The sequence below is a fragment of the Zea mays genome, chromosome 3 (genome assembly GCF_902167145.1).
Source record: "Zea mays cultivar B73 chromosome 3, Zm-B73-REFERENCE-NAM-5.0, whole genome shotgun sequence".
NCBI classification, from domain to species: domain Eukaryota; kingdom Viridiplantae; phylum Streptophyta; class Magnoliopsida; order Poales; family Poaceae; genus Zea; species Zea mays.
The window spans coordinates 164,480,268-164,503,599 of NC_050098.1; the positions used below are offsets into that span (position 1 = coordinate 164,480,268).

The 23,332-nt window shown below is 54.4% G+C and overlaps 2 protein-coding genes across 3 annotated transcripts; one reads left to right on the forward strand and one right to left on the reverse strand.

Moving 5' to 3' along the window:
* Nucleotides 1-3,902: 3,902 nt before the first annotated feature.
* On the forward strand, nucleotides 3,903-21,893 carry LOC100193045 (uncharacterized). Of its 2 annotated transcripts, XM_008673886.4 has the most exons (3): nucleotides 3,903-5,944; nucleotides 19,818-19,938; nucleotides 21,551-21,893. In XM_008673886.4, the coding sequence occupies exon 1, from the start codon at nucleotides 4,008-4,010 to the stop codon at nucleotides 5,778-5,780; it is 1,773 nt and encodes a 590-aa protein (XP_008672108.1). In that variant the 5' UTR covers nucleotides 3,903-4,007; the 3' UTR covers nucleotides 5,781-5,944; nucleotides 19,818-19,938; nucleotides 21,551-21,893. The 2 variants fall into 2 exon arrangements, with proteins under 2 accessions (XP_008672108.1, NP_001131685.1); NM_001138213.1 differs by lacking the exons at nucleotides 19,818-19,938; nucleotides 21,551-21,893 and having other exon boundaries at nucleotides 3,982-5,796.
* On the reverse strand, nucleotides 19,993-21,342 carry LOC103650856 (EPIDERMAL PATTERNING FACTOR-like protein 9). Its single transcript, XM_008676450.4, has 3 exons — nucleotides 21,017-21,342; nucleotides 20,800-20,873; nucleotides 19,993-20,475 (listed from the first exon to the last, which is right to left on the reverse strand). The coding sequence occupies exons 1-3, from the start codon at nucleotides 21,129-21,131 to the stop codon at nucleotides 20,293-20,295; spliced, it is 372 nt and encodes a 123-aa protein (XP_008674672.1). The 5' UTR covers nucleotides 21,132-21,342; the 3' UTR covers nucleotides 19,993-20,292.
* Nucleotides 21,894-23,332: the final 1,439 nt, after the last annotated feature.

Here is a 23,332-nt window from a genome sequence, read left to right on the forward strand (position 1 = left end):
ATGCATGTGTGCAAGATTCCAATCCGACCCTAAGGAATCCCACCTTACGGCCGTAAAACGAATCTTGAGATATTTGGCTTATACACCTAAGTTTGGGCTTTGGTACCCTCGGGGATCCACATTTGATTTGATTGGTTATTCGGATGCCGATTGGGCAGGGTGTAAGATTAATAGGAAGAGCACATCGGGGACTTGTCAGTTCTTGGGAAGATCCTTGGTGTCTTGGGCTTCAAAGAAGCAAAATTCGGTCGCTCTTTCCACCGCCGAAGCCGAGTACATTGCCGCAGGTCATTGTTGCGCGCAATTGCTTTGGATGAGGCAAACCCTGCGGGACTACGGTTACAAATTAACCAAAGTCCCTTTGCTATGTGATAATGAGAGTGCAATCAAAATGGCCGACAATCCTGTCGAGCATAGCCGCACTAAGCACATAGCCATTCGGTATCATTTTCTTAGGGATCACCAACAAAAGGGGGATATCGAGATTTCTTACATTAATACTAAAGATCAATTAGCCGATATCTTTACCAAGCCTCTTGATGAACAATCTTTTACTAGACTTAGGCATGAGCTCAATATTCTTGATTCTAGAAATTTCTTTTGCTAGCTTGCACACATAGCTCATTTGAATACCTTTGATCATATCTCTTCTATATGCTATGACTAATGTGTTTTTCAAGTCTATTTCAAACCAAGTCATAGGTATATTGAAAGGGAATTGGAGTCTTCGGCAAAGACAAAGGCTTCCACTCCGTAACTCATACTTCGCCATCACTCCAAGCATCTCTCTATTCTTTGGGGAGGAATGAGAATTCAAAGCAAAAGGACTTCGTCTTTGGTATAATCTTAACTCATTTACTTATGACCAAAGGGGAAGATAGTACCCAAGGGCTCTAATGATTCCGTTTTTGGCGATTCATGCCAAAAAGGGGGAGAAATGAGCCCAAAGCAAAAGGACCGCACCACCACCAATTTCAAAACTTAGTGTTTTCCAAGAAGTATTTATCAATTGGGATCCTGTTGTGTTCAAAAGGGGGAGAAAGTAGTATTTCAAAATGGTATATCAAAACCCTCTTGAACACTAAGAGGAGGATTTAATTTAGGGGGAGTTTTGTCTAGTCAAAGGAAAAGCTTTTGAAACAGAGGGAGAAAATTTCAAATCTTGAAAATGCTTTGCAAACTCTTATTCATTTACCTTTGACTATTTGCAAAAGATCTTTGAAATGAATTTACAAAAGGATTTGCAAAAACAAAACATGTGGTGCAAACGTGGTCCAAAATACTAAATAAGAAAGAAACATTCCATGCATATCTTGTAAGTAGTTTTATTGGCTCAATTCAAGCAACCTTTACACTTACATTATGCAAATTAGTTCAATTATGCACTTCTATATTTGCTTTGGTTTGTGTTGGCATCAATCACCAAAAAGGGGGAGATTGAAAGGGAATTAGGCTTACACCTAGTTCCCAAATAATTTTGGTGGTTGAATTGCCCAACACAAATAATCGGACTAACTAGTTTGCCCCAGTGTATAGAGTATACAGGTGTAAAGGTTCACATTCAGTCAATAAAAAGACCATGTGTTGGATTCAACAAAGGAGCAATGAGGTAACCGAAGGCACCTCTGGCTGGAGGCACCGGACTGTCCGGTGTGCCCAGAGGACACCAACTCAAACTCTTCGCCCTCGGGAATTCTCGGAAGCCGGCGCGCTATAATTCACCGGACTGTCCGGTGTGCACCGGACATGTCCGGTGCTCCAAGGAAGCGCGATCTCCGGAACTCGCCAGCCTCGGGTTCGCGCGGCAGCCGCTCCGCTAAAATTCACCGGACTGTCCGGTGTGCACCGGACTGTCCGGTGTGCCAGCGAAGCAACGGCTCCCTGCGGCGCCAACGGCTCCCTGCGGTGCATTTAATGCGCGCGCAGCGCGCGCAGACGTCAGGCACGCCCATACTGGTGCACCGGACATCAAACAGTACATGTCCGGTGTGCACCGGACACCCAGGCGGGCCCACAAGTCAGAAGCTCCAACGGTCAGAATCCAACGGCAGTGATGACGTGGCAGGGGCACCGGACTGTCCGGTGTGCACCGGACTGTCCGGTGTGCACCGGACTGTCCGGTGCGCCATCGAGCAGACGCCTCCAGCCAACGGTCAAGTTTGGTGGTTGGGGCTATAAATACCCCAACCACCCCACCATTCATGGCATCCAAGTTTTCCACTTCTCAACTACTACAAGAGCTCTAGCATTCAATTCTAGACACACTAAAGAGATCAAATCCTCTCCAATTCCACACAAAGCCTTAGCGACTAGTGAGAGTGATTTGCCGTGTTCATTTGAGCTCTTGCGCTTGGATTGCTTCTTTTCTTTCTCACTTGTTCTTGAGATCACAACTCCATTGTAATCAAGGCAAGAGGCACCAATTGTGTGGTGGCCCTTGCGGGGAAGTTTTGTTCCCGGCTTTGATTTGAGAAGAGAAGCTCACTCGGTCCGAGGGACCGTTTGAGAGAGGGAAGGGTTGAAAGAGACCCGGCCTTTGTGGCCTCCTCAACGGGGAGTAGGTTTGAAAGAACCGAACCTCGGTAAAACAAATCCGCGTGTCACACACTTCATTATTCGCTTGTGATTTGTTTTGCGCCCTCTCTTGCGGACTCGTTTATATTTCTAACGCTAACCCGGCTTGTAGTTGTGTTTATATTTGTAAATTTCAGTTTCGCCCTATTCACCCCCCTCTAGGCGACTATCAGCAGTTCTCTCTCCCCGCAGGTACAGAGCCGAGCGGTGGCTATTATAGCCCCCGCCCATGGCGGAGGATGTTAGGAGGACGCCATTGGTAGCTACGGCTGCACATCTTGCCCGGCCGAGCAAGATGGCGTTCGCGAAGGTCATGGCAAAGATCATGACGGCCCGGCGGCGACGGCGGCCCTCACGACGCTGCCGTTGAGGACCTCGCCTTGGCCGGCGGAAACCAGCACAGCGAGGCCGAACGTCTCTGGCGGGGCCGGGGCGGTAGCACGGTGCCTATCACGGAGAGAAAGCGGATACTTCAATAGCGCGGGAGAGAGGAACGGTCGACGTGTAGCGGACGCTCGACAGCCTCTACGTTTGGCGTCTCCCGAACGAGCGCTAAAATTTAGCGCGCGCCATATACCGAATGTTGTTGGACCCATCACGCATGTCACGAGCGCTAAAATTTAGCGCGCGCCATATAACGAATGTTGTTGGACGCATTGCGCATGTCCTCGTCCGCAATTTAGCGTACCAGACCATCTAGCTAAATTTAGTGGTTATTGCTGGAGACAGCCTAAAGTCGATAAAGATTTAGGAATTGGTTTGGTTGGGGTTCAAGGGCTGGCCCAGTAGTGCACTTACAACGACGCTTTCCAAAGTTATTTAGATTTTAAGTTTTGTTTCAAATTGGCAAGTAATTTTAATTTTAAATTTCATTTCGAGTTGGTTGGGGTACGCCAGCGACACTTTCCAAAGTGATTTAGATTAGATTTTAAGGTTTGTTTCAAATTGACAAGAAATTTTATTTTTTAATTTCATTGAGTTGGTTGGGGTACAGGCTCAGATAGTAGTGCAATGTAGCTACTGTAATGGATCCTCTCCCATATAAATAAAAAATAAATTTAATATCAAAGTGAACACATAGTCTACATATCAAATATCAGATATTAAACTGCTAAGAATAGACTACACTTCTTAGCCTTTCTCCGGCAATGAGCGGTCAAAGCCACCGAGGTGGGACTAAAAAGAAGCCGCGCTCCGCTCAAGCACGGCGCTCGTTCTTTGATACCGATCGTCGGTGCTATACCCAAGCCGCGGTAGAAACGGGCTCGTTAAGGCCCATCAATAGCTAGCCCACCAAAGAATCCCTCGGGCTTCGGTTCGGCTGTGGAAGTCACTCACTCACTCATCGTCTGATTCGTCTCCTGCTCTTCTCCTAGGCTCCTACACGGCTACACTTTGGCTTCGTCTGGAACGGTCATGTCTGAGGCTGATCGATGCGGCCTCCCTGTCCCGCCGTTGCACTGCCAACGCTCCTCTCCCGCCTCCGTGCGTGCAGGTCCGCCTCCCACGCGCTCCAGTGCCACGCCCTCCTCCTCACCTCGGGCCACCTCGCCGCGTCCCCGCTGCGCCTCTCCAACCACCTCCTCCTCGCCCTCGCGTCCGTCCCCAGCGCCGCCGCGCTCGCGGACGTCGTCTTCGCGCGACTCCCGCTGCCCGCCGCCCGCGACCCATTCGCCTGGAACACAGCCATCCGCCTCCATGCCCCGGCGCGCCCCCGCGCCGCGCTGCTCTACTTCGCGCGGATGCGCCGTTGCGGCGTGCGGCCCGACGCCTACACGTTCCCCGCGGTCCTCAAGGCCTGCGGCTGCGCGCCTGGCTGCAGGGCCGGACTCCTAGTTCACGCCGAGGCCGTGAGGAGGGGGCTGGCCGCGGACCTCTTCACGGTGAACGCGCTCATCAGCTTCTACTGTAGGATCCTGGACATCCGCTCGGGCAGGAAGGTGTTCGACGAGGCAGGCGGCGTTTCGCGGGATCTCGTCTCGTGGAACTCCATGGTCGCTGGGTACGTTGGGTGCGGGGAGATGGGGCTCGCGCAGGAGATGTTTGACGAAATGCCGCAGAAGGACACGTTCTCGTGGGCGACCTTGATCGACGGGTATGGGAAGCAAGGCGGTGCTGGTGTGGACCGTGCACGCGAGTTGTTTGATCAAATGCCTGAGAGGGATTTGGTGTGCTGGAACTCAATGATCGATGGTTATGCCAGGCATGGTAGGATGGATGAGGCGAGGTCACTGTTCGAGGAAATGCCGGAGCGGAATGTGATCTCGTGGAGCATTGTCATTGATGGGCATGTCAGTTGTGGAGAGGCAAAGGAGGCTTTGGAGTATTTTCAGAGTATGCTACGGTGTGGCTTAAGGCCTGATAGGATCGCTGCCGTGGGAGCTGTCAGTGCTTGTGCTCAGCTGGGCGCTTTGGAGCAAGGAAGATGGCTTCACTCTTACTTGGAAAAGAAGAAGCTGCTGTCTGATGTTGTGGTGCAAACAGCTTTGATAGATATGTACGTGAAATGTGGGTGCTTGGATCTTGCCATGTTGATCTTTGAAAGCATGGCCGAGCGGAGTGTAGTCACTTGGAATGTGATGATTGTTGGACTTGGAACTCATGGTTTTGGTCTGGATGCTGTCACGCTGTTCCATCGAATGGAGGCTGAAAGTGTTGCAGTGGATGATCTTAGTGTACTTGGCATGCTGACTGCTTGCACACATGCTGGGTTGGTCTCAGAGGGTTTAGAGATATTTCACAGAATGAAAAAGGATTTTGGGATAGATCCCAAGGTAGAACATTATGGTGCATTGGTTGATCTACTTGGTCGTGCTGGCCGTTTGGATCAGGCCAGGCATGCTATAGAGACAATGCCCATGGAACCAACTCCAGAATTGTGGGGATCTCTTCTTGCTGCCTGTCGAAGCCACAGTTGTGTTGAGCTGGCTGAGTTATCAGTGGAACGTCTTGCAGATCTTGGAGCTGATGATTCTGGAGTCTATGTCCTTCTGTCAAATATCTATGCTGATGAAGGAATGTGGGGTGATGTTTTGAGGATTAGGAAATTGATGAGTGATGAGGGAATGAGAAAGGATATTGGACGGAGTGTGATTGAAGTGGATGGTGAAATACATGAGTTTGTGAATGGAGTTGGCTCATATATTTGTAAGGATGAAATGTACTTGATGCTGTGGAATTTGTCTAACATGGTGGCATCTATTTGATGCTCCTTTGTCTACCAATTTTGTGAAATCCTTCACCATGGTGTATGTTGTTTTAACATCCTAAACATGCACATGACCAAATTATAATTACATCTGATGGTTCGTAGCTCTGATGGTAATGTGTTATTTTTCAACCCTGAGGTTTCCAGCTCAAGCACAAGCAGGTACCAACTCAAACAACACTGGATCGATGAGTATCCATGTGTGGTCCATTTTATTATTTTTTCTTGACTTGCCTGCACAGTGGTGACTCAAGATGTGATTGAATGAAGATGCTTTGTATTTGAGGCTTCAGTTATTTAGTCATTTTAGTCAGTTTTAAAGGACGTAATGGTGTCGGCGTTTCGAGACAGGGGGGTCCCTAAGCCGACGAGTGAGTGTGCTGCGTGCCCCAGCCCAGATGGGTCGAGCGCGTGGGCGAGCGCGAAGGGGGGAGAGGCGAGGTGGCCGGAGTCGAGCGTGAGAGAGGTGGAAGTCCCGCGGCCTTCGTGTTCGTCCCGCGCCCAGGTCAGGTGCGCTTGCAGTAGGGGGGTTACAAGCGTCCACGCGGGTGAGGGAGGCGAGCGGCCCCAAGAGAGCGCCTGTCCCGTCCTCGGTCCCGCGCGGCCAACCTTCTCTAAGAAGGCCCTGGTCCTCCCTTTTATAGTCGTAAGGAGAGGATCCAGGTGTACAATGGGGGGTGTAGCAGAGTGCTACGTGTCTAGCGGAGGGCGAGCTAGCGCCCTAGGTACATGCCAATGTGGCAGCCGGAGAGATCTGGGCACCCTGCTGGCGTGATGTCGTGGCTGTCGGAGGTGCGGCGGAGCCTGGCGGAGGGACAGCTGTTGGAGCGGTCGAGTCCCTGCTGACGTCGTCCTGCTTCCGTAAGAGAGCTGGGGGCCGCCGTCGTCATAGAGCTTGTGGAGCGCCATCATTGCCCCTCCGGCGGAGCTGGCCGGATGGGACGCCGGTCTTGTTCTCCGTGACCCGAGTCGATTCGGGGTAGGATGATGATGGCGCTTCCTGTTGACGTGGCGGTCTGTGCCCTAGGCAGGGCGACGTGGGGGTTCCTCCGAAGCCGAGGTTGAGTCTGCCTTCCGTTGCCGTGGCCGAGCCCGAGCCATGGGGTCGGGCGAGGCGGAAGTCGTTCGGCCGAGGCCAGGGCGGAGTCCGAGCCCTGGGGTCGGGCGAGGCGGAGTTTCGTCGTCTTCCGGGTCTTAGCCCGAGTCCGAGCCCTGGGGTCGGGCGGAGCGGAGTTCGCCGTCTTCCGGGTCTTAGCCCGAGTCCGAGCCCTGGGGTCGGGCGGAGCGGAGTTCGCCGTCTTCCGGGTCTTAGCCCGAGTCCGAGCCCTGGGGTCGGGCGGAGCGGAGTTCGCCGTCTTCCGGGTCTTAGCCCGAGTCCGAGCCCTGGGGTCGGGCGGAGCGGAGTTCGCCGTGGTGCCTTTGGCAAGGCCTGACTGCCTGTCAGACTCACTCTGTCGAGTGGCACTGCAGTCGGAGTGGCGCAGGCGGCGCTGTCCTTCTGTCAGACTGGCCAGTGGAGCGGTGGAGTGACGGCGGTCACTTCGGCTCTGCCGGGGGCGCGTGTCAGGATGAAGGTGTCAGGCCACCTTTGCGTTAAATGCCCCTGCAATTTGGTCAGTCGGTGTGACGATTTAGTCAAGGTTGCTTCTGAGCGAAGCCAAGGCCTCGGGCGAGCCGGTGATGTGTCCGCCATAAAAAGGGGGCCTCGGGCGAGACGAAAGTCTCTCGAGGTCGGCTGCCCTTGGCCGAGGCTAGGCTCGGGTGAAGCGTGATCGAGTCACTCGTGTGGACTGATCCCTGACTTAATCGTACCCATCAGGCCTTTGCAGCTTTATGCTGATGGGGGTTACCAGCTGAGAATTAGGCGTCTTGAGGGTACCCCTAATTATGGTCCCCGACAGTAGCCCCCGAGCCTCGAAGGGAGTGTTAGCACTCGCTTGGAGGCTTTTGTCGCACTTTTTTGCAAGGGGACCAGCCTTTCTCGGTTGCATTTCGTTCCGGTGGGTGCGCGCGAGCGCACCCGCCGGGTGTAGCCCCCGAGGCCTCGGAGGAGTGGTTACACTCCTTCGAGGTCTTAATACCTCGCGCAATGCTTCGGCTGGTCTGGTCGTTCCCTCATGCGAACTGGCCGTAGCCCGGGTGCACGGTCGGGGTCCAAGCTCTCGGGCTGGTATGTTGACGCTGTCAACGATTTGGCCGGAGCCGGTTTTTGCGAGAGCAGCCCCCGAGCCTCTGCACAGGGCGAGAGGGCGATCAGGGACAGACTCGACTTTTTACATACGCCCCTACGTCGCCTTTCCGCAAGGAGGAGAGGGGGAGTGCGCCATGCTACCCTCGATGGGCACCGAACATGGTGTCTCCGGTGAGCTGCAAGCGGGTAATCCGAGTGGACGTCCGTGCCCCGTTCGTTGGGGGTCGGCTAGGGGCCCAGAGGCACGCCCAAAAGTACCTGCGGGTGATTTGCCGGACCCGGTCCCCTGGCGACGGGGTCCGAGGGCTCGATGCCTCCCTCCGATGGGATTCCGTTACAAGATCGTTCCCGCTAGTCTCGGAAATGTCCTAGGGTACCTCGGGAGCGCAGCCCGAGCCTTGGTTATGTATCGAACGTACCCCTGGTCATCCCTCGCTCGGTGTCTGAGGCGACTGTGAACCCTTCGGGGGCCAGCCTTCGAACCCCTGATCAGTAATGGGCGCGGAGCCCGAGTAGCCTGAGGCGGCCATGGAACCCTTCGGGGGGCTGGCCTTCGAACCCCTGACCAGTAGTGGGTGTCGGGCCCACGCGATCTGAGGCGGCTGTTGAACCCTTCGGAGGGCCAGCCTTCGAACCCCTGATCAGTAGTGGGGGGCTCGGAGCCCGGTTCCTTCGCGGAGAAGGATCCCTTTCGGGGTATCCCCCTTTCCCGGTCCCTGTTGCAAGAGATAGAGAAAGAGGAAAACGGAAAAGGATACGAAATCGGACGACGTGGCGTACCTTTTCTGACGCGATTATTACGGCGAAGGTGAAGCGTCGCGCGCTCCTCCTGCCAGAGGCGCCGCGTGTCCCGCCGCGGAGTTAATGCGACGGGGCGAGTGGTTGGCGGGGCGGCCGTTGCGCGCGTGCGATCCGTTCGAGGAACGGGTCACGGGTGCACCGTCTCCACGCCGTGAGAGGAGGCTCTCTTGCTGTCCCAGGATGGGACGTGAGCCTGGCTGACGACGTGACCGCTGCGCCCGCCCGCCTGCCACCGCTATTACTGCCGGCCCACTTTCGGTTGCTTTGACCGACGCGCCAGGCTGGCGCTGTTGGGTCGCCTCGAGTAGTGGCATTGGCTCCGCAACCGAAGAGGCGCGATGGTGGCACAAGTGGCGGTGCGGTTGCTCGCATGCAGCAGCTGGCGTGCCGGTTGCTCGATGCGTGGGCCTGGGTTCACCCGTCCATGAGGCCCTGTCCCCGACTTAGTCGAGAAAGCTTGAAGGACTGCTTCGGCAGGAGAGCTTCCGAACGTGAAGACTTGTTCGGTCCACGGAGTCGCTTTATCCGAGCGCAAGTTACTTATCGCAGAAGGTGATGAGTGAGGTATCCGTATCCCGGAGGCGTAGGAGTCCCTCGGCTCGGTCAGCCTTGGCTGCTTACGTGTACTCCGTCGTTTCCAGGATCCGCTTTCCGAAGTAGTCAAGAAGCACGAAAGAAATCATGCTAAAAAGAGATCCTTTTTCGAGGAAAAATTCGACGCAGAGGGGGTCTCCCCCCTTTTAGCCCCCGAGGGAGGGTCGGGCTTTGCCGAGGCTAAGCCGACCCTTCCTTGACGACTAAACTTTGCGTAGGTGCGAGGTATATGAACAACTTGAAAACATCTTAAGGGTAGAAGCGACGTAGCTGTTTGATGTTCCAAGCGTTGCCGTAGATCTCGCCTTGATGGTTGGCCAGCTTGTATGTTCTGGGCTTCAGAACTTTGGCGATGACGAATGGCCCTTCCCAGGGGGGCGTGAGCTTGTGCCTCCCTCGGGCGTCTTGCCGCAGCCGAAGCACCAGATCGCCCACCTGGAGTTCTCGGGACCGGACCCCTCGGGCGTGGTAGCGTCGCAGGGACTGTTGGTACCGTGCCGAGTGTAGTAAGGCCCTGTCCCGAGCTTCCTCCAGCTGGTCCAGCGATTCCTCTCGGCTAGCTTGGTTGCTTTGTTCGGTGTAGGCCCTCGCCCTCGGGGAGCCGTATTCCAGGTCAGTGGGCAAGATAGCTTCAGCCCCGTAGACCAGGAAAAACGGCGTGAAGCCCGTGGCACGACTCGGCGTCGTCCTTAGGCTCCAGACCACCGAGGGGAGTTCCTTCATCCATCGCTTGCCGAATTTGTTGAGGTCGTTGTAGATCCGAGGCTTGAGCCCTTGTAGAATCATGCCGTTGGCACGCTCTACTTGCCCATTCGACATGGGATGAGCCACGGCGGCCCAGTCCACCCGGATATGGTGATCCTCGCAAAAAATCCAAGAATTTTTTGCCGGTGAACTGGGTGCCGTTGTCGGTGATGATGGAGTTCGGGACCCCGAAGCGATGGATGATGTTGGTGAAGAACGCCACCGCCTGCTCGGACCTGATGCTGTTCAGAGGTCAGACCTCGATCCACTTGGAGAATTTGTCGATGGCGACCAGCAGGTGCGTGTAGCCCCCGGGCGCCTTCTGCAAGGGACCGACGAGGTCCAGACCCCATACAGCGAAGGGCCAAGTGACGGGTATTGTCTGCAGAGCCTGAGCGGGCAGGTGCGTCCGCTTCGCATAGAATTGGCACCCTTCGCAGGTGCGGACAATTCTAGTGGCGTCAGCCACCGCCGTTGGCCAGTAGAAGCCTTGCCGGAAAGCATTTCCGACAAGGGCTCGGGGCGCTGCGTGGTGGCCGCAAGCCCCCGAGTGTATTTCTTGCAGCAGTTCCCGACCTTCGGCGATGGAGATGCATCGCTGGAGGATGCCCGAGGGGCTGCGATGGTAGAGCTCCTCTTCGTCGCCCAGCAAGACGAATGACTTGGCGCGTCGCGCTACCCGCCGAGCCTCGACTTGGTCGAGGGGTAGCTCTCCTCGACGAAGATATTGCAGGTACGGGGCCTGCCAATCTTGATCTGGCGTGGCCCCGCTCTGCCCTTCCTCGACGTTCAGTGCCTCACCCTCGGAGGCCGAGGGTACCTTGGGCTGTGCCGAGGGTACCTCGGGCTGAGCCGAGGGTACCTCGGGCTCGGGCGCGTCGTCGAGCTTGACGGAGGGTTGATGCAGATCCCGGAAGAAGACGTCCGGGGGGACTGTCGTTCGCCCCGAGGCTATCTTAGCCAGCTCGTCTGCGGTTTCGTTGTAGCGCCGAGCGATGTGGTTGAGCTCGAGCCCGAAGAACTTGTCTTCCAGGCGCCGAACCTCGTCGCAGTAGGCCTCCATCTTTGGGTCGCGGCAGTGGGAGTTCTTCATGACTTGGTCGATGACGAGCTGCGAATCACCGCGGGCGTCGAGGCGTCTGACCCCTAGCTCGATGGCGATCCGCAATCCGTTGACCAGAGCTTCGTACTCGGCCACATTGTTGGACGCCGGGAAATGGAGGCGCAGCACGTAGCGCAAGTGCTTTCCGAGGGGCGAGATGAAGAGCAGGCCTGCGCCGGCCCCCGTCTTCATCAGCGACCCGTCGAAAAACATGGTCCAGAGCTCCGGTTGGATCGGAGTCGTTGGCAGCTGGGTGTCGACCCATTCGGCCACGAAATCCGCCAACACCTGGGACTTGATGGCCTTCCGAGGGGCGAACGAGATCGTTTCGCCCATGATTTCCACCGCCCACTTTGCGATCCTGCCCGAGGCCTCTCGGCACTGGATGATCTCCCCCAGGGGGAAGGATGACACCACAGTTACCGGATGAGACTCGAAGTAGTGTCGCAGCTTCCGCCTTGTCAGGATCACAGCATACAACAGCTTTTGAACTTGCGGGTAGCGGATCTTAGTCTCGGACAGCACTTCGCTGATGAAGTAGACCGGCCTCTGAACGGGCAATGCATGCCCTTCCTCTTGCCTTTCGACCACAATCGCGGCGCTAACCACCTGAGTGGTCGCGGCGACGTAGACCAAGAGGGCTTCTCCGTCCGCCGGGGGTACCAAGACAGGCGCCTTTGTAAGGAGCGCCTTCAGGTTGCCGAGGGCTTCCTCGGCCTCGGGGGTCCAAGCGAAACACTCGGCCTTCCTTAAGAGGCGGTACAGAGGCAGACCTCTTTCGCCGAGGCGTGAGATGAAGCGGCTCAGGGCCGCGAGGCATCCCATGACCCTCTGTACCCCTTTTAAGTCCTTGATGGGTCCCATGCTGGTGATGGCCGCGATCTTCTCCGGGTTGGCTTCGATGCCTCGCTCGGAGACGATGAACCCTAGGAGCATGCCTCGGGGCACCCCGAAGACACACTTCTCAGGATTAAGCTTGACTCCTTTCGCCTTGAGACACCGGAATGTCACTTCAAGGTCGGAGAGGAGGTCGGAAGCCTTCCTTGTCTTGACTACGATGTCATCGACGTAGGCCTCGACTGTGCGACCGATGTGTTTGCCGAACACATGGTTCATGCACCGCTGGTACGTCGCGCCCGCATTCCTCAAACCGAACGGCATGGTGACATAGCAGTACATGCCGAACGACGTGATGAAAGAAGTCGCGAGCTGGTCGGACTCTTTCATCCGGATCTGGTGATACCCTGAGTAGGCATCGAGGAAGGACAGGGTTTCGCACCCAGCGGTGGAATCCACGATTTGGTCGATGCGAGGCAGAGGGTAGGGAACCTTCGGACATGCTTTGTTGAGACCAGTGTAGTCTACACACATCCGCCATTTCCCCCCTTTCTTCCTCACAAGCACAGGGTTGGCAAGCCATTCGGGATGGAATACCTCTTTGATGAACCCTGCTGCCATTAGCTTGTGGATCTCTTCGCCAATCACTCTGCGCTTCTCCTCGTCGAATCGGCGCAGAGGCTGCCTGACGGGTCGGGCTCCGGCCCGAATATCCAGCGAGTGCTCGGCGACATCCCTCGGTATGCCGGGCATGTCCGAGGGACTCCACGCAAAGACGTCGGCGTTCGCGCGGAGAAAGTCGACGAGCACTGCTTCCTATTTGGGGTCGAGCCCGGAACCGATCCGGACCTGCTTGGTGGTGTCGCCACTGGGGTCGAGAGGGACGGCCTTGACCGTCTCCGCTGGTTCGAAGTTGCCGGCGTGGCGCTTCACGTCTGGCACCTCCTTGGAGAGGTTCTCCAGGTCGGCGATGAGGGCCTCGGACTCGGCGAGGGCCTCGGCGTACTCCACGCACTCCACGTCGCATTCGAACGCGTGTTTGTACGTGGGGCCGACGGTGATGACCCCGTTGGGGCCCGGCATCTTGAGCTTCAAGTAGGTGTAGTTGGGGACGGCGCGGCCATGAACTTCGCGTAGCATGGCCTCCCTAGCATGGCGTGGTAGGTTCCTCGGAACCCGACCACCTCGAACGTCAGGGTCTCCCTTCGGAAGTTGGAGGGTGTCCCGAAGCAGACGGGGAGGTCGAGTCGCCCGAGGGGCTGGACGCGCTTCCCAGGGATGATCCAGTGGAAGGGCGCAGCGCCTGCTCGGACGGAGGACAGATCGACGCGCAGGAGCTTGAGGGTCTCGGCGTAGATGATGTTGAGGCAGCTGCCCCCATCCATCAGGACCTTGGTGAGCCTGACATCGCCGACAACGGGGTCTACGACGAGCGGGTATTTCCCCGGGCTCGGCACATGATCGGGGTGGTCGGCCTGGTCGAAAGTGATGGGCTTGTCGGACCAGTCTAGGTAGACTGGCGCCGCCACCTTCACCGAGCAGACCTCCCGGCGCTCTTGCTTGTGGTGCCGAGCCGAGGTATTCGCCGCATGCCCTCCATAGATCATGAAGCAGTCGCGGACCTCGGGGAATTCTCCTGCTAGGAGATCTTCGTTCTTGTCGTCGTCGCGGGTCCTGCCACCCTCGGCGGGTGGCCCGGCCCTGTGGAAGTGACGCCGAAGCATAACGCACTCCTCGAGGGTGTGCTTGACGGGCCCCTGATGGTAGGGGCACGGCTCCTTGAGCATCTTGTCGAAGAGGTTTGCACCTCCGGGGGGCTTCCGAGGGTTCTTATACTCGGCGGCGGCGACAAGGTCCGCGTCAGCGGCGTCGCGTTTCGATTGCGACTTCTTCTTGCCTTTCTTCTTGGCGCCGCGCGGAGCAGACGCCTCGGGAGCTTCTTCCGATGGGCGGCCCTGGGGCTGCTTGTCCTTTCGGAAGATAGCCTCGACCGCCTCCTGGCCAGAGGCGAACTTGGTGGCGATGTCCATCAGCTCGCTCGCCCTGGTGGGGGTTTTGCGACCCAGCTTGCTCACTAGGTCGCGGCAAGTGGTGCCGGCGAGGAACGCGCCGATGACATCCGAGTCGGTGATATTGGGCAGCTCGGTGCGCTGCTTCGAGAATCGCCGGATGTAGTCCCGAAGCGGCTCCCCCGGCTGTTGCCGGCAGCTTCGAAGGTCCCAAGAATTCCCGGGGCGCACGTATGTGCCCTGGAAATTGCCAGCGAAGGCTTGGACCAAGTCGTCCCAGTTGGAGATCTGCCCCGGAGGCAGGTGCTCCAACCAGGCGCGAGCAGTGTCGGAGAGGAACAGGGGGAGGTTACGGATGATGAGGTTGTCGTCGTCCGTTCCACCCAGTTGGCAGGCAAGGCGGTAGTCCGCGAGCCACAGTTCCGGTCTCGTTTCCCCCGAGTACTTCGTGATAGTAGTCGGGGGTCGGAACCGGGTCGGGAATGGCGCCCGTCGGATGGCCCGACTGAAGGCCTGCGGACCGGGTGGTTCGGGCGAGGGACTCCGATCCTCCCCGCTGTCGTAGCGCCCCCCACGCCTGGGGTGGTAGCCTCGGCGCACCCTTTCGTCGAGGTGAGCCCGACGGTCGCGTCGATGGTGCTCGTTGCCGAGGTGGCCCGGGGCCGCAGGCGCGGTGTTGCGCGTGCGCCCGGTGTAGACCGAGGCTTCCCGCATGAATCGGGAAGTCGCGGCATGAGGTTCCGAGGGATAACCTTGCCTTCGGGAGGCAGTGCTCTCGGTCCGCCGGGCCGCAGCGCCTTCCAGGAGATTCTTGAGTTCTCCCTGGATTCGCCGACCCTCGGTGGTTGACGGCTCCGGCATCGCGCGGATGAGCATTGCTGCGGTTGCCAGGTTCTGACCAACCCCGCTGGATGCGGGCGGCGGCCTGATCCTGACATCGTTGGCGACGCGGTGCTGGAGACCTTGGGGCAAGTGACGTATTTCTCCGGGCAGGGGTTGGCCCACCCATGCTTGTCCGACGTCCCGACGGATCGGCTCAAGCGCTCCTGTTCCCTCGTTGAGCCTGGCCTGCGCCTCGCGGACTTGCTCGAGTTGTGGGTCGTAACCCCCCGCCGGAGCGGGGACCACAGCTAGCTCCCGTGGGATGTCGGCGCGAGGCACCGGCCTAGGGAGATCACCGTCCTCCGGCATGCCAAGATGGTTGCCTTCGGAGGGATCCCCTAGCTCGATGTGGAAACATTCGTGGCTTGGGCCGCAGCTCTCGTCGCCAAGGCTGCGGCTTCCATCGGAACAGTCGGATAGGCAGTAGTCACATGCGGTCATGAAGTCCCGCACGGCACTGGGGTTGCCAAGTCCGGAGAAATCCCAAGCGATGCTGGGATCGTCATCTTCCTCGGACCCAGAGGGCCCGTAGGTCGAGACGTCCGTCAGTCGGTCCCAAGGCGACCGCATACGGAACCTCAGTGGGGTTGCACTCGCCTCAATGAGAGCGCCCGCCAAAACGAGGTCGTTTGGCGGGTTGAGGCCGAGTCGAAATGACGCAAGATGGGAGTTAGTCGGTACCTTTTTGTCGACGAGGAGCGACGTAGTCACATCGGGGACTGGTTGCACCGTCAACTCTGGTTCGAGGGCGACGTCCTGCAGGCTTTCCGCGAGCGCGCCGGCGTCGTCTTCTTGCTCGGGGTCAGCGTGCCGCGGGGGGACGGCGCTTGCCTCCGTCTTGAACGCGAGGTCGACGTCCGGCGTGCCTTCCGTCGGGGCGTCGGGGGCGTCGATTCGCTCGACGGCCGACGAAGCGCGGCCTCCCACCTGGCCTTGACGGCCCCGCCTAATCCTCCGTTGGCGGGGGAGAGAACGGAGCGAGCCCGAATGTTGCCCTTCCACCACGCGGGGAAGACGTCGTCGATTCCGCCGCCGGCGGGCGGGTTGTCGGCCGCCATTGTCGTAGTCGCGCGGCGGTGGAAGAAGTATCATGTCGTAGCTGCCGTCGAAGGACATGAACTCAAGAGTCCTGAAACGAAGCACCGTCCCGGGCCGGAGAGGTTGCTGGAGACTGCCCATCTGGAGCTTGACGGGGAGCTGTTCGTCAGCACGCAGCAGGCCCCTACCTGGCGCGCCAACTGTCGGCGTTTCGAGACAGGGGGGTCCCTAAGCCGACGAGTGAGTGTGCTGCGTGCCCCAGCCCAGATGGGTCGAGCGCGTGGGCGAGCGCGAAGGGGGGAGAGGCGAGGTGGCCGGAGTCGAGCGTGAGAGAGGTGGAAGTCCCGCGGCCTTCGTGTTCGTCCCGCGCCCAGGTCAAGTGCGCTTGCAGTAGGGGGGTTACAAGCGTCCACACGGGTGAGGGAGGCGAGCGGCCCCAAGAGAGCGCCTGTCCCGTCCTCGGTCCCGCGCGGCCAACCTTCTCTAAGAAGGCCCTGGTCCTCCCTTTTATAGTCGTAAGGAGAGGATCCAGGTGTACAATGGGGGGTGTAGCAGAGTGCTACGTGTCTAGCGGAGGGCGAGCTAGCGCCCTAGGTACATGCCAATGTGGCAGCCGGAGAGATCTGGGCACCCTGCTGGCGTGATGTCGTGGCTGTCGGAGGTGCGGCGGAGCCTGGCGGAGGGACAGCTGTTGGAGCGGTCGAGTCCCTGCTGACGTCGTCCTGCTTCCGTAAGAGAGCTGGGGGCCGCCGTCGTCATAGAGCTTGTGGAGCGCCATCATTGCCCCTCCGGCGGAGCTGGCCGGATGGGACGCCGGTCTTGTTCTCCGTGACCCGAGTCGATTCGGGGTAGGATGATGATGGCGCTTCCTGTTGACGTGGCGGTCTGTGCCCTAGGCAGGGCGACGTGGGGGTTCCTCCGAAGCCGAGGTTGAGTCTGCCTTCCGTTGCCGTGGCCGAGCCCGAGCCATGGGGTCGGGCGAGGCGGAAGTCGTTCGGCCGAGGCCAGGGCGGAGTCCGAGCCCTGGGGTCGGGCGAGGCGGAGTTTCGTCGTCTTCCGGGTCTTAGCCCGAGTCCGAGCCCTGGGGTCGGGCGGAGCGGAGTTCGCCGTCTTCCGGGTCTTAGCCCGAGTCCGAGCCCTGGGGTCGGGCGGAGCGGAGTTCGCCGTCTTCCGGGTCTTAGCCCGAGTCCGAGCCCTGGGGTCGGGCGGAGCGGAGTTCGCCGTCTTCCGGGTCTTAGCCCGAGTCCGAGCCCTGGGGTCGGGCGGAGCGGAGTTCGCCGTCTTCCGGGTCTTAGCCCGAGTCCGAGCCCTGGGGTCGGGCGGAGCGGAGTTCGCCGTCTTCCGGGTCTTAGCCCGAGTCCGAGCCCTGGGGTCGGGCGGAGCGGAGTTCGCCGTGGTGCCTTTGGCAAGGCCTGACTGCCTGTCAGACTCACTCTGTCGAGTGGCACTGCAGTCGGAGTGGCGCAGGCGGCGCTGTCCTTCTGTCAGACTGGCCAGTGGAGCGGTGGAGTGACGGCGGTCACTTCGGCTCTGCCGGGGGCGCGTGTCAGGATGAAGGTGTCAGGCCACCTTTGCGTTAAATGTCCCTGCAATTTGGTCAGTCGGTGTGACGATTTAGTCAAGGTTGCTTCTGAGCGAAGCCAAGGCCTCGGGCGAGCCGGTGATGTGTCCGCCATAAAAAGGGGGCCTCGGGCGAGACGGAAGTCTCTCGAGGTCGGCTGCCCTTGGCCGAGGCTAGGCTCGGGTGAAGCGTGATCGAGTCACTCGTGTGGACTGATCCTGACTTAATCGTACCCTTCAGGCCTTTGCAGTTTTATGCTGATGGGGGTTACCAGCTGAGAATTAGGCGTCTTGAGGGTACCCCTAATTATGGTCCCCGACAAATGGTAACTGTGTGGAGTAGCCACTTGTGGGTTATGGGACTTAAAAAGTGGTTTTAGCCTTTGAAGGACAAGTTTGGTCCTAGTTGAGAAGTGTCTTCACTCTTCACCTCTGTAGCATTGTTCTTTATATCATCACCTCATCAGAATGAAGATAGATGAAGTTCAGATTTCAGAATGAAGATTTCAATATTGTATGTTGCTTCTTACTTATGTATTTCTGCATGTCATTTTGTAGCTGTGTTGTTGTTTGCTGATTACAAAATGAAAAATCGCTGATATTAGGAACAATAGTTGATAATTTGGGACTCTGAAATATGCCTAGTTTTAGTTCTTTGGCTTCAAAACTGAAAAGTAACTGCTTTCTAAGTTACCAGTCTGTTTTAAGCATATAGTCCTGACTACCTGACCATCAGCATGAGTAGTGTGATTTGGCACGAGTGAGACATCGAAACAGTTCGTCCTCTTTGCTACTTGTACAGAAGCATGCTCAAGCTTATAATTTAATATTATATCCCAACAGAGTTAACAATGATGAACACTATCAAGCTACATAGGTGCTGCTGGACAATGGGTTCGATGCTGTGTTGACATCAACCTTGGTGCATGAGACTCAATTATGGCTTGATGTAGGCGTCGTATGTAAAATAAAACAGATCGATATGGATCCTCTGACATACATCCATGTGAGTCTCTTAGATTCAGGGCCACCTGATAGGGAGCTAGTATGACCTATTCTTGTTTATTTAAGACAAACGGTGAGATCTCATTCTATTGCCTAATAGTACTGGGTTCTGGGCCGCTACATCAATGTTTTCAAGTCGGACGATTTGCTAGTCGTTCTGACTGACCGACTAGGGCCGACTAAACTTGGGCGATTAATCACGATTGGTCCAAACCGACTTGGACGATTAATCGTGAGTTCGTGACTAATCGCGATTTCAGACGACTTGAAAACAGTGGCTACATGTCAGATTTTTTTTGCCGTCTAGAAGAATGCATCCCCTCTGTTGTGTGATTGTGTCCCTCAGAATAACAGTGTATTCTATTTTTTTCTGTCCTGTTGCCCTTTTTTTAGGATATCTGCAAGTCTTGAGCTACAGTCATAGTATGTAGCACATTGCTATCATCACATGTTATGACTGATGAGTCATCGTAGTGTGATTTACTCAAGCTAAATTCTTGTTTTATGTTTTGAAATTATTAATCTGAAATATAACTGACCTTTTAATGTGCGGGTCATCTTTTGCGTGACCTATGACATCTCAGTGAGGGTGTACTTATAGTGCTGAAAGATATGGGTAAGCGACTTTTTAAATCAACACATTCTCCCAAGTCCAAACACAGCCCTCTGGATGCCTTTGATGAATAACTGACTATTTGTTGGGCCTCTGTATCTCAAGGCTTCGATGAATCTTCTTGTACATTGATGTATTCTAAAACTTGTCTTGGTATTGGGTGAACCACAAAGGGTTTAAATGACTTTAAATGCATACTTAGCAGTAGCCAGGAACAAATTTTGGTTACCATCATCAGTGGCCTTTTAAGCAATAAATTCTTCTGCAAGGAACTCCGATATCCTGCTCACAATATACATTGCAGTTGTGGCCCTGCAGTGGCAACTCATGCACAGAGCTCAGTTTACCTGAATTCTCACAGAAGTTATATATACATATTTGTGCCTTATACTTGCAAACTGCGTGCTTTTTTGGCACCAGAAGTTTGCTGCTGATAATAATGTACAACATGAATGAAACTATGCATATTCACTTTAGTCAGAGATGCAGGTAACGGTTTGACATCTTTTCTCTGACAACTTTTTAGTTAATTAATCTTTAAAATGAGGTCTAATTTGATTGAATGCTGGCCACAATAGCATTCCCTCTGCATGAGCTCCATTCTTGTCACCTTTCCTTCTGTGGGTTTGTGTAGTTTAACATACTTCCCAATTGTACAGGTGATTGTTATTTCTATTACTATGTAAAAGAGGAGTGCCATGAATGACCATAAGAACTGATGATGCTCAGAAGATCCAGCCTAGATCTCCAAGGCTGTTCAAGCAGTTGGTACATTTTGAGGTTTGTTCATACTTCATAGACTTGATGCATTGTCGCCATAGGTCAACCGTACTATTTATGCACTTGAATTGGCTGGCCATTCATACTTTCAGATGTCAAAATTGGTAACCATTTATACTAACAAAATTACTAGTCCATAACCTGAGCTAGGCATTTTAAAGTACAAAATGCTCCTCCAGACTCCAGTCCTCTACTAGCTAACCTCTTGTAAAATAGAAATGAGACAAAGAAGCCTTTTTCAACAGAGAAAACAAAGAATAGAAAGAAAAGGAGAGGGAGAACCAAAAACGGGCGAAAATACTACTATTCTCCAGGACACACAATAACATAGAAGCTCCTCCTACTCATTGAAGATCACCTGTGGCAAACACACTTGTAGTGGTAAGCACTGTTCATGGGGTCATTTGCATCCACTGGGACTTGCTCAGCAGTACACTTGAATCGACACCCTCTGCACTCGTTGTATGTGCATATTGGCGCAATTGAGCCGATCAACATTCTCCGTGCATACTTTGGCAATATGCCTTTGTTTAGACCCTAATAACAAGGCATGTGAAAATATCACGCTAACTATACTTGCTTTAAGGTCACTGAGCAATTTGTGGGTTAATCTATTGCAAGGTTGTATTCCACTTTTTTTTAGAAAAAAAACTTTAGTTTCATTCCTTGTTTCAATTCTAAAGTTTTTTTCCAGTAATACTAGAGGAGTGATGGATGTTGGAGGCAAGTGGTTGACATTTTGTCCTTCCAAAGTTTTCCTGTCATAATACATGTGTAAAAGAATAAAAAGGTACTGCAAGCCTTTGAAACTTAGAACCCTGAAGAACGCTACATCGCTACATCTGAAAGAGAGATGGGTACCTTGACGGTCTCCTGCAAAACTATATGTTTACCAGGTAATTCCTGGTGGAGATATTGCACCACATAATCAGCACCTTCACCACAAATTAGATTGAAATGAGCAAATAATCAGTGGAAGTGAACAGGAAGCAAATGCTAAAAGAAAGAAGCGGCTCGTCCCATGCAAGAAAAAGAAAGGAAATAAACAACTCGGTGTTTGTACAAGGAAGGGAAGAACCTGATGTTCTGCCATTGTGGCCTTGGCTGCAGAGAGCATGACCGATGAGCAAGTAAGAGAGAAGGAAGAAGAGGAGCAGGGAGCTTGTGGTAGTCGTGGAGCAACCATTAGCCATCCCTCTAGTTCAAGTGAGCAATGGATAGAAAATGGGGGGGATGGTGCTTTATTTGGATTCAGAGAAACAGCATAAGGAAGCAAGTGTTAGAGGTTATATAAACTGGGAGACAGGTGCAATGGCTTGTGTGTGGCAGCTCTGTGACTCTGCTCATGCCTTGCATATGCATATCCCTGTGCCATACCATGCAGAGACACTAGTATGGAGGGGGAGCAGTGGGGACTGCGGAGACCACCAGCACCAGGTGGCTCCACCCTCTCGTATGCACGAACGCACGGGATAACAGATGCGTCTGAAACTTAGCTGCGGGGGGCATTGCTTCAATTATTACCATAGCGTCACTTTGTCTGTTATAGGTGTTCCTTTCTGCGTTTTTGTTTCCTGTATCCCATTTTGAACGTAAGAATTTTTTTTTACAGGACAATCGAAGTTAACGGGCACAAGATCCGAATACAAAGCTTGGGCGTTTGGTGTTTCAGTGTTGCACAGCAGGAAAGGAAGACAGTTGACATGGCTCTTCCCAGGACAAAAAATGAATAGAAATCAACTCCAAATCTTCACTCAAACCCTGAAAGAGAAATCAGCGAAGTTAACCCGTTTGGTGTCGCTTTTGGACCAGCTCCAGGAGCAGTTTTTTCACAGCGTCACTTACTAAGGCTTTGTTCGTTTACACCAATCCAGCTCTGGATTAGCATGGATTGGAATTAAATCCATGTCACAATCCATGCCCCAAAATAATCCAAGACTACTTAAATTTTTTTATTCGGTTAAACCCATCATGGAATATAACCCAAGGGTTTGTGATTTTTTTTTAACAATGAAAGACATGAATTCTATCCATAGCTCATTAGGTATGGAATAAATCCATAAAGATATTGCACAAGTTTACATTAGAATCTATGGATCAAAAGAATAACTAGCTTTGAGAGATATATGGATTAGTTGATGGATTTAATCCCACCATAGGATTGGGTGTGAGGTATGGATTCACCCAATCCATAAACGGATTAAATCCATGGTAGGATTTTATCCCATGTAACCGAACAAGGCCTAAACGGTGTCGAAGATGTTGCTCCCGCTCCGCTTCGCCCGAAAACACGCTCCGGATCTGTGCATTTGCGCCCTCCCCAAAATACCCTCTTCTCGTGCATCCTGAATCATATATACGCTTTATATTTTGAGACCGAGGAAGTACATCTTTTTTCTTATTTAGCAAGAGAAGGTGGTTGGAGAGAGAGAGAAGGCAATGAACCAACAAATAAAGAGAGAAACTCTGTTCAGAGCCTGTAATGGTACGTGACCAGGCAATGCCAGAGCAAGCTCTGGATCCTGCATCTCTGCATGGCCAAGCTCTTGCCCAGTCCACAACGATGTCCGTCTCCTCATGTGACCTCCAAAGGCATGGCCTGCTGCATCTGGATTCTGGATTTCATATTCGGAGCCGTACCATCCACGGTCTGGTGATGTCTCGTGGACATTAGTTGTTGGAATCTCTGGATCTGCCACAGTGGTATTTTTGCTCTATATTTTACAACTTGTTCGATTATTCTCATTACATATGTATTGATTAGGATTGGAAAAAAATAAAAAAATTGACTTGCTTGATATTTAAACCCACTTAATCTATATAGATTAGAGCGAACCGAATAAGCCTTTAGATCTTGTTTGGTTATTTCTGATCTATCTAGATCTAATGGGTTTTGACTTGCTATGAATTATTGAGCGCTAATGGAACAAGCTCCCTTTTGGGTGGAGGATATCGCCATGTTGTGGGTGGATGGATGTGAGCTGAGCACTGGGCAGGCTTCAGTCTCGGACCACTGGTCACGACTCACGAGGCCGTAGCCGAGTCAAAAATGTGGTCAAACTATTTTTGAGTGGTAACCAACCTATAGGCACGGGTGTCTCACGAGTCACGACGCATGATGCGCTGCTGGTGCTGGGCACACACCAGTTGTATTTGGCAGCAATGGAAGCATTCGGCCGGATGGTAAAAAAAAAACAGATCAATTCCTTCGATGCTACCAAAAATTACAGTGCTTTCCTAAAAATTATCTAACTTTTTTTTCTTCGCTGCTATTATACAAAGTTTTAGTTGCTGTCATTCCGTTAGATCCCAGTTAAAATTGTGTCACGATTCACGAGACCACCGGCCCAGCGGCCCTTTCTAGGCCGGGCACCACTCTGTGCGTAGCCTCCTG

What these genes read in the sequence shown, in the direction of transcription:
- LOC100193045 (XM_008673886.4), top strand. Translation starts at nt 4,008, where the DNA reads ATGCGGCCTCCCTGTCCCGCCGTTGCACTGCCAACGCTCCTCTCCCGC.
- LOC103650856 (XM_008676450.4), bottom strand. Translation starts at nt 21,131, where the DNA reads ATGGCTAATGGTTGCTCCACGACTACCACAAGCTCCCTGCTCCTCTTC. An exon ending in CCACAATGGCAGAACATCAG is followed by an intron (nt 20,874 to 21,016) that starts GTTCTTCCCTTC and finishes TTTGTGGTGAAG; the next exon opens with GTGCTGATTATGTGGTGCAA. An exon ending in TTTTGCAGGAGACCGTCAAG is followed by an intron (nt 20,476 to 20,799) that starts GTACCCATCTCT and finishes CCTTGTTATTAG; the next exon opens with GGTCTAAACAAAGGCATATT.